This window comes from Bombyx mori, chromosome 28 (assembly GCF_030269925.1).
Source record: "Bombyx mori chromosome 28, ASM3026992v2".
Lineage (NCBI taxonomy): Eukaryota > Metazoa > Arthropoda > Insecta > Lepidoptera > Bombycidae > Bombyx > Bombyx mori.
Window position 1 is genome coordinate 96894 of NC_085134.1, and position 10640 is coordinate 107533.

At 40.5% G+C, this 10640-nt stretch overlaps 1 protein-coding gene across 1 annotated transcript; it reads left to right on the plus strand.

Moving 5' to 3' along the window:
• Positions 1-9288: 9288 nt before the first annotated feature.
• Positions 9289-10419, plus strand: A1 (actin A1). The gene is given in 1 exon segment (NM_001126252.1): positions 9289-10419. A coding segment is annotated over 1 exon segment (1131 nt).
• The last annotated feature ends 221 nt before the right edge of the window (positions 10420-10640 follow it).

Sequence of the window (10640 nt, forward strand, 5' to 3'; positions counted from 1 at the left end):
TACTCAAAAACCATTACAGCGAGAGCTCAGTCAGTGTCTAAGAGTCCTCCTAGATGTAATTACAATTTGCCTCCAAGCCTCTACACAACGCCCCCATTTTTTTTCTGGATCTCTTACCGCCCCCCTTTATGCCTGCAGCGCGCTCAAGGGGACATTATCGCCCACTTTGGGAAAAGCTAGCCTAAACACTCAATATTGTGGCATCCTCCGACGAGGGCCAAATCAACATGGGTACCAAATGCACCAAACATGGTCGGCTCTTTGTGTAAATCCCCTGCGGGTTGAGGGTTCCAGTTAAATCAACACAATAAAGGACAAATTAAGTATACAGGGCGGCCCGCGCAGCCCGTACCAACGCAGTAACCAGCTCTCTCATAGTACACCGCACCCTGACACACGCACACAGCTGTACCGTCACGTCCATCCAGCAGACCAGCTCAGAACAGAAATTGTCAAGTCGGTGGTAGGAACTCATCTATTAGTGACTAAGACAAACACTAAAAAGCTAGGTAGGAGACGAGATAAAGTAATACTGTTACTACAGACTGATAGGGCTGTATCTAGATCTTCTAATCATTGGACAGACTACACTGCTATCTTTATGGTCGTCAAACCCCGAAGACGGCCGCGGTGGCATTTTTTTTTTTATAACCTGTGTGGGCAGACGAGCATACGGCCCACCTGACGGTGGGCGGTTACCGTTGCTCATGGCCTTTAGCAATTCAAGGGGCAAAGCCAAGCCGCTGCCTACCGTTAAGTAGGTATTCTCCATAAGCGCCGTTTGAAAAAGGACATGCCATAGCGGATGTACGCGGCAAAAAAGATCTCTGAAAATGCACTGTGGATGACCGCAGTGGCTCCAGGTAGTGTGGATGAACTCTACTCCGGTGGCGGGCGGTGCGATGGTAAAACGAGAGGATGGTATCATCTCGAACAACTCCTCAGAGCGCTAGTATTCTAGTAATAGCACCGTAGGAACGAATACACATAGCAACAAGGAAACTTAATCAAACTTAACCTTCAGTGTTTAGAAAAATACAGTTTGTAGTTACAAATGAAATGCTATTTCAATTAAGTAGACCTTTACAGGTACTTTCAAATCGACATCATCACCGAACAAGAAGAAGATAGAGTCGGTAGGAACCTCAGGACTTGCTCTATTTTCATTTAATTCAGTTACACACTAAATTTCCTAGACTGATCGTAGAAGCATACGATGCTTTATAAATTTACATTCTGTCTGCTCAGCAATACAGTTGTAAAACAGCAGAAAAAAAAACTAAATTTATTGTAAACGAACTAGTGATCTAAATTCGACCGTAATCACTGACACCTCTAGATTTAGATTCATTATGTGTATCACATACGCTCTTTTGTTTTTGTTTTTATATTTTTTGAATACGTATTATTTCCAAAATAGTTTTATTAATAACACTAACTAGCTTTTGCCCGCGACTTCGTCCGCGTGGAACAGTTCATAAATAATGCTTTATTTTAGAACAAATTTGGTTAGCATAAAAACGTTATAGTAAGTCAACCTTAACATATAGACATATGCTGTCCTGGACTTTTTTAGATCTTTTAAAGGGGAACAATTCTGTCATACATTATTTTAGCGAAACTTTAACCGTTTCTGCAGCGCACGCAGCGGAAGCTCTCAAAGGGAAAAAAACCCCGATTTTGAAATATTATTTATTGGTGCTCCGTTTTTATTGGTCTTAGCGTGGTGTTATATAACCTATAGCCTTCTTCAAGAAATGAGCTATCTAACACTGAAATAATTTTTCAAATCGGACCAGTAGTTCCTGAGATTAGCGTGTTCAAACAAACAAACTCTTCAGCTTTATAACATTAGTGAAACTCGCCACTGGATACTTAGCGAACGAAAACGACAATGGTACGGAACAATATTTCTTCGCCTATTTATAAATAGATAAGCTGATTTCGCGTCATGAGTATCAATAAAATGTTAATGAAACGAAGCCGTGCCGGTGCCTCCAGCCAACGATACAATAATTGTCCCCCGTGTTTAGTTAGTTGTCTGCCGGTCGTCAATTAGCGTTGGTATTGCGTCGGGCGGCACGCGACCACCGCCGCGATGCGCACTTCGCATCGCGTGGGATATCTGCTATAGGCACACAGAATACACGCTTATAGATGAAACTTCAATAGTTTCTATTTTCTTTGAATCTCATACACTTCTGGATTGAACAAATCTATGATTAAACAAACAAACAGAATTTTAAGATCAGAGATTTAAGAATTGGAATTTACAGATTTTTAAGAATTGGATTCCTCTAAATATCATACAGTTATAACTTTCTAAACATCCATAATGTACCCTTGTTGCACAGACCTCTGTGAGAGCGATAGCATAACCCTTACTTATATAATTTGTAACATTCGGATCGTCCGTCTACCGAGCAATATTAGCTGCTTGGTGGAAGATCTTCGCTTAACCGTTAACTTCCTAATAACATTATAAAATTTCATGAGTAAGAAAAAATATTACTATTTTACACCACACGGAATTCCCGCGTACGACACAAAAACACAATACAGATAAGAATGATCTACAAATGAAAGTAAAAACTGAAATCAAATAACCTTGTTATTGATGTTCCTCCAAAGTCTGAATTGGAATCAACGAAAGAACAAAACCGTAGGCAATAACTAATCATCGACTGCCGCTCTACATCGCATACTCTATGCGTCCCACTAAATTAGTCCGACACGTGACTGATAGAGATTTAATTTGGTCGATTATTGTGCACCCCCCAGACGACACACAGCTTCCAGATAATCATCTACACAGAATATATTTTTACATTATTATTAGTGGATTTTCTGTCCTTACAAGCTTGCGCTGACAACCGTTCACCAGGATAAGATTGAGACACCAGATCGTAGTAGCATCCAGTGTGTGGAGTGACGGTTAGTCAACCCTACTACTCACGTCTGCGGAGCCACATGTTCGAGACTAGTCATGTCGCACGACATCTTTAGGTTTTTTAAAACCACGAAGTGTCTTGTTGCTATGAAGATACTTACAATGTCCTCGACGGCAGCCCGCTAGCCTCGTGGACCGCTGGTTAGCTGTAGGACAGTCACGCTAAGATCATGTTACATCAGAAATAGTTGGGGCGGCTCGTACACTTGTGGCCCGAAAATTACCCTACCAGAGTTTACGCTAATTTTGTAAACAATGCAGGTTTTATTAAAAAGACTTCATACAGATTCTTCAGAAACAAGATGCTAATACGTTCTAGAGCGACAATGAAGTTCCGATTCTTCAGTCATAGAGTACTAGTCCAATGCTAGACTGGACCCTCGGATCAAAACAAACATAAGTTCTCGATGTCAGGTAGTCAAACACATCAACACCCCATACGGCTTCCGGTGTCTCGTTAACAATCAAACCTCGAATCAAAAATGATCATAAATCATATCTGCAAATGACACAATACCGTTGAAAAATACTGACTCAAACAATTCAAGTGATTTTCGCTCTTAGCGGACAAAAAATAAAAATCAGTTTAATGTTTTTTAGGCTTTCAATCATGATTTTTTATTTGAGAACGTAATTACAATAGTCACGAATTGTAATAAATATAAAATGTAGATTCTAAAAGAATAGCCTTTATGTCTAATAGAGGTAAAGAATAACATACATAATCTTGTTGTGTAATATACGTCATTCTAGAATGAGTAAAACCTTGTGTGTAGGGCTGTCGTGCACAAAAGGAGAAACAGATTAAAAACTTGGTTCATATCAATTTGTAGGGCAATTAGGGGAGATCGGGCGTTCAATAAAAATGATTATTTCGGTTTAACGAGTCGTGTAATGATAGTCAATTATATTGTAAGTGCCGTGCGCTCACTAAGGGGTAGGCAGCCCTTTATTTTTACTAAAAGCAAAAAAAGACGTAATCTTTTTATTGAGGCCTGAGTTCCAATATCTTAGTCTGAATTAACTTTAAATAATTCTGTAATTCGCAGGCGTGATGGGCTCGAAAGCCTTAGCGGGAAACAAGAGAATATGGCATCTCTGGGTCCTGGCGGTCGCTTCCTACCTTACGCTTGTACAATTAGGTACTATGGGTGATAACTAGGTACTAGGAGTAGGTACTATGGTACTATGGTGGTAGGTAGGTACTAACTAGGTACTAGGAGTAGGTACTATGGTACTATGGTGGTAGGTAGGTACTAACTAGGTACTAGGAGTAGGTACTATGGTACTATGGTGGTAGGTAGGTACTAACTAGGTACTAGGAGTAGGTACTATGGGAGATACTAAGTATTCAAGAGCAACGCGCAAAAAATACAAGACTAAAACCCTGGCCCAATCAGTTTGAGCACTCCCAATACTGAGCAGCGGTATGTTTACACTAGCAGTCAGTCAATGCTGAGTAAAGTTTATTGAAAACAAAACCTACATCAGTATATTTATAGCACACACAAGTTCACTGCCGAAACACAGCCGATACTGTAAGCGTAGAGCCATACAACCAGCGGCTTTCGGCATACATTGCTATTCTGCATTATCGTTTTATTAGCACCTCTGTTACAGGTAGGTCTTAAAGCAGTAATATGTTCGTCAAAACTATGAGGAGGTCACGAACTTCCAAAACATTCTGATAAAAGTTGTTAAAGAATCGAAATTTAGCAAGTTTCATAGCGCAGTAGAATAATCGAATGATTGTAGCGGTCGCATCCAGCGAGTTGTATCTTTTTCTATTCTGTTTAGCTAGACTTTTTAGGGCAGATGTTTTTGACCATCTCTGGATAATGAATGTTCTCTCCGAAGAATAACCGCCTAAAGCATTGGAGTCACAATTTCAGGCTTTTCTTCTGCCTTGACGTACCTTCAGACCTGATCAGATGAGAGGCCTTGTTTGTGTGCCCAAACAGCTCACATGCTCTCGCTAAGATCATTATCATAATTCTTAGTATTTCGTGCCTGGTTCATAGTTTTTTGTATGTAACTGTTATACAATCCTTTCCCTTCCACAAAGTTTTCGCATATATTTCTCCCGGCTACTTAATGAGGACTTACTTAATTAAGGAGCTTAATGTGGATTAGTCCTGCGCATGTGCAGCTCAACTTCCGACTCAGGGTCGCCTCGCTCTAAAAAAGTAATGTAGTAGTGATTAATACCATTTTGGTGGTAGGACCTCTTGTGAGTCCGCGCGGGTAGGTACCACCGCCCTGCCTATTTCTGCCGTGAAGCAGTAATGCGTTTCGGTTTGAAGAGTAGGGCAGCCATTGTAACTGTACTGAGATCTTAGAGCTTATGTCTCAAGGTGAGTGGCGCATTTACATTGTAGATGTCTATGGGCTCTAGTAATCATTTAACACTAGGTAGGCTGTGAGCTCGTCCACCTAACTAAGCAACAAAAAAAAATTGAAATAGTTTATTCTTGACACCGTGACTTAATATTGCATTGAAAAAATCAGAATTTTAATACTCTAAGGAACTGATAAAGATAATTTTTAAATATGTGATCAAAAACGCTTTTAAAAGAACCAAAAATATTAGTTAGAGATCTTTAGGACTGCGCCCGCTGCGTGGCCCGACATCTGTAGTCACACACTGCAGATGCCAGCCGACTTGACTCTGGTCAAATGTCAGTTTAAAAATACAGACTCTGAGATAAACGAACTGATGGTAGGTGGTTACCGTCATTATTAGCAACGGTAATCGACCTTATATATAATTATACTCAACTAATTAATATTTCAACAATTGTAATACATACATTTAAAATTTATTATACATTACTATTGCATTATTTCGGGAAAGTTAATGAATTTTACGTGACACTCTATTAATGTGATGTTATAAAGTGAGAAACGCGCATCTATAGCAGGATAAAATGCTTAATCTTACTTTCATGAATTTCCCAACAAAAACAATTTAACTATTATACTCAACACATTTTTCAGCATATAAATCAAATTCAAATCAAATCAAAAAAGTTTTATTCAACATAAATGAAAGTACATACTTATTGAACGTCAAAGGAATTACCGCCAATTCACAAGAATTAGCCTCCGTCCTGAGAAGAATTGGCAAGAAACTCAGCGGGCATGTTTTTTTTTTTTTTTTTTTAATATTAGATTTTTATTTTTATTTTAAATATTATTTTTTTTAAATATTCATATTACAATAAGTAATTATAACATAACAATTTTACAATATTGAAATTCCCGGAGCGAGCAACTCATTCCCACTTTGTGCAATCTTCTAGATAATCATTGACTTTATAGTAAGCTTTATTGCACAGATGTTCTTTAATAGTTTTCTTAAACCTATGTATATGTAGGTTCTGAACATCTTGTGGGATTTTGTTGTACAGGCGCACAGACAAACACCCGAATGAATTTCGTATCTTATGTAACCTACTCATCGGCACAATAAGCTTGTGTTTGTTCCTAGTATTTCTATTATGTATGTCCGACATCTTAGGAAACTCCTCAATATGTTTACGAACATACATCAAATTTTCAAAGATGTACTGGGATGGCATAGTGAGAACTTTAATTTCTTTAAATTTTTCCCTCAGGGATTCCCTTGAGTGCATGTTATAAATAGCACGTATAGCTCTTTTCTGCAGAATAAATATCATTTCTACATCGGCCGCATTGCCCCATAGCAAAATGCCATAGGACATGACACTGTGGAAGTAACTAAAGTAAACTAAACGAGCCGTGTCCGCATTTGTTAACATTCTAATTTTTTTTACTGCGTATGCTGCAGAGCTAAGCTTACTCGCCAATTTATGAATATGAGGTCCCCACTGCAGTTTGGAGTCCACTGTTATACCAAGAAATACGGTTGACTCAACAAGCTCCAATGATTCCTCAGAAACAATTACATTACTATCTACTTGTCTCACATTTAAAGATGATTTAATACATTTTAAAGTAAATTTAATACATTTCGTTATTATTTAATTTTAACGTTATTTTTAATTTAATACATTGCGGCATCACAATTTATTGCTTACGTTTCCATTGATAAATAAACCGTAATGTATGAGTAGTATTGTCGATTGCATCGTTCAATGCGCAGATCGCCTGCTAGCGGTATTGGCATGCAATCGGATCAATGAATCAATTGCAGGTCACAGGGCGGTTAAATTTAACTCGACTTGTCACCGGCTAACTGCATCCGTGGTGAAGTTCAATGTTTGTTTTGATACTAAATCCGTTTGTTATGTTCATTACTTAAATTCCATATCTATATATTAATACGTGAAGGAAAAACTTTGTACCCCTTTTTACGAAAATTGCGCGGATGGAGAAGTATGAAATTTCTCACACTTAAAGAGAATATAGAGAAGGAGTGCACAATGCTAATATATTTTTTAAATATTCGATAAAAGATACTTTAAATCAATAAAGAAACATTACACGCACTACCATGTAGTTGACACACACACACATATACTCTTTGTTTATTGCACTGAAGTATTGTCAAACTTTTGTTATTGCTTAAAGTCTGTAGTCAAATTGAAAATAAGTTAGTATTGTTTATCTTTAATATTACGAGTATTTTCCTATAGTGTAGTCTTGGCGAAATCTGTAACAATAGGACCATAATAATATTGAAACTTATAATTCAATTAATTATAGTCGAATTTCGACTACTGCAGGACCACTAGTATAAATAATTGTATGAAAATAAATTTACATGATCCATTATTACGAGAAAAACACACGGACTACATGATGCTAAGTAAAGCTTAGAAATGCCATCACCCATTTTGAGACTTAAGGTGGTTGACATCTCCGCGGCTCTACAGCCCACCTGACGCGGGCTCTCCTGACGCGACTCTACGATGGCGTGGAGACGGTAACCACTTACGGTGGTGAGTTAGTTAAGTTTGCCAACGACGAGAATCAACATTTTCATATAAAGGAACATATGTTCACAACAAGTAAAGTTATACATTCGATGCGATTTTAACACATGTAACAAAAAGTAGGATGTTTTTTGCACTGGCACACAGCTCCCGTGAGACTAAGTCGTTTCTTTGAGACATGAGGTCAATATCTGAATTGTATGATACAGTTTACAGGTTCCCTCACTCCTCAAATACGGATGCATGTTATGTATACGAGACCTTTAAAAATTTCCGTAACTACTGTAGATAGAGTGTTCTGAACACACGCTGACAGGCAGGAATCCTACCTACTTCAGCCCCCCAGGGTTCATGGGTTCTGGCTTAACATTAGATGTGCCGCCTGCTCACCGTTCTATTTAAACTGAAAAATAAAATTTTAGGCGAACGTCACCATCCAGTGAAATGATTTGCAAAAAGCACTTCTTATATGCCACGTTACTGTATAACATATATTTTTACCCCACATCACGGTTAACTCTACATAGGTACATAATATCACTACATAGTATAAAACAAAGTCGCTTTCTCTGTCCCTATATCCCTATGTATGCTTAAATCTTTAAAACTACGCAACGGATTTTAATGCGGTTTTTTATAATAGATAGAGTGATTGAATAGGAAAGTTTATACGTATAATAACATCCATTAAATAGTGGAGAGATCAATAATAAATTACAGTTTCCGAAGCGAAGCGAGGGCGGGTCGCTAGTAATATAATATTTTTTTTGCTGGAAACTATGCGTGTTTTTTCAAATAATATATATTTCTTTTGGGTTGTTTTCCAACTCCAGTTACATATCAGGCGTCATTAAAAAATACTACGGAATTTTGTGGTCCGAATAATATGTAGGTATTGATATTAAGCATTGGTCATGTTGTCTGATTTTAATGCTTTTTATTTATTTATAATGTATTGAATTCTTAGTTATTATCAGTTTGAAGAATTACAAAAGTCAAATACCTAAATAAAATCTATATTTTTTATTCGCATTGTACATATTTCTGAACTCGAAGTACGGTCGAGCGCGGCGCCCATCGCCCGCAATGGCTCGCGGCGCGCTCAAATCTTTTCGCGATTTAATCTGTTTTTAACCAATTTTCGGTACAAAATATTATTGAACAATAATCCAAATCTGTTATTTATTTATACAGTAAGTTCTTTAGACAGGTAAGTTAGTGTAATTGTGTACATTTCGCGTGTATTATCGAGCGCGATCGTGGAGAGGCGGGGGCGACCCGGCTCGCCTTGTATGGAGCGCGGCCGCGGCTCACGCGCGTCCTATATAAGAAACCGGCGCCGGGAACCGCCGCACTCGCAGTCTCGCTGCCGTAGAGTCAATACCAGCGTCCCCAACACAAACACACACAAAGTTCAAGATGTGCGACGACGATGTTGCTGCGCTTGTAGTCGACAATGGCTCCGGCATGTGCAAGGCCGGTTTCGCCGGCGACGACGCGCCCCGCGCCGTCTTCCCGTCCATCGTGGGTCGCCCTCGCCACCAGGGCGTGATGGTCGGTATGGGCCAGAAAGACTCCTACGTGGGTGACGAGGCCCAGAGCAAGAGAGGTATCCTCACTCTGAAGTACCCCATCGAGCACGGTATCATCACCAACTGGGATGACATGGAGAAGATCTGGCACCACACCTTCTACAATGAGCTGCGTGTCGCCCCCGAGGAGCACCCCGTGCTGCTCACCGAAGCCCCCCTCAACCCCAAGGCCAACAGGGAGAAGATGACCCAGATCATGTTTGAGACCTTCAACTCCCCCGCCATGTACGTCGCCATCCAGGCCGTGCTCTCGCTGTACGCCTCCGGTCGTACCACCGGTATCGTGCTCGACTCCGGAGATGGTGTCTCCCACACCGTACCCATCTACGAAGGTTACGCTCTGCCCCACGCCATCCTCCGTCTGGACTTGGCTGGTCGCGACTTGACCGACTACCTCATGAAGATCCTCACCGAGAGGGGTTACTCGTTCACCACCACCGCTGAGAGGGAAATCGTTCGTGACATCAAGGAGAAGCTCTGCTATGTCGCCCTCGACTTCGAGCAGGAGATGGCCACCGCTGCCGCCTCCACCTCCCTCGAGAAGTCCTACGAACTTCCTGACGGTCAAGTGATCACCATCGGTAACGAGAGGTTCCGTTGTCCCGAGGCTCTCTTCCAGCCTTCCTTCCTGGGTATGGAATCGTGCGGCATCCACGAGACCGTGTACAACTCCATCATGAAGTGCGACGTCGACATCCGTAAGGACCTGTACGCCAACACCGTCATGTCCGGTGGTACCACCATGTACCCCGGTATCGCCGACAGGATGCAGAAGGAGATCACCGCCCTCGCGCCCTCGACCATCAAGATCAAGATCATCGCTCCCCCCGAGAGGAAGTACTCCGTATGGATCGGTGGATCCATCCTGGCTTCCCTGTCCACCTTCCAGCAGATGTGGATCTCGAAGGAGGAATACGACGAGTCCGGCCCCGGCATCGTCCACCGCAAGTGCTTCTAAGCAGCGCGGCCGCGTGACCCCGGTGCTGTGTGGTGTTGTGCTCGTCCGAGTTCTGAACGCAACCGTCAGTACGTTGTACCTAGTGATACCTGAGAACTGAACATCTAATCTAACGCCATCTATTCTAATGTAATTTATTGTAAAATTTTATATAAATTTAATTTCTTTTTTATTTTTATTATATACACGGGATCGTTGTGGATCTCAACGCCAAATGTAAT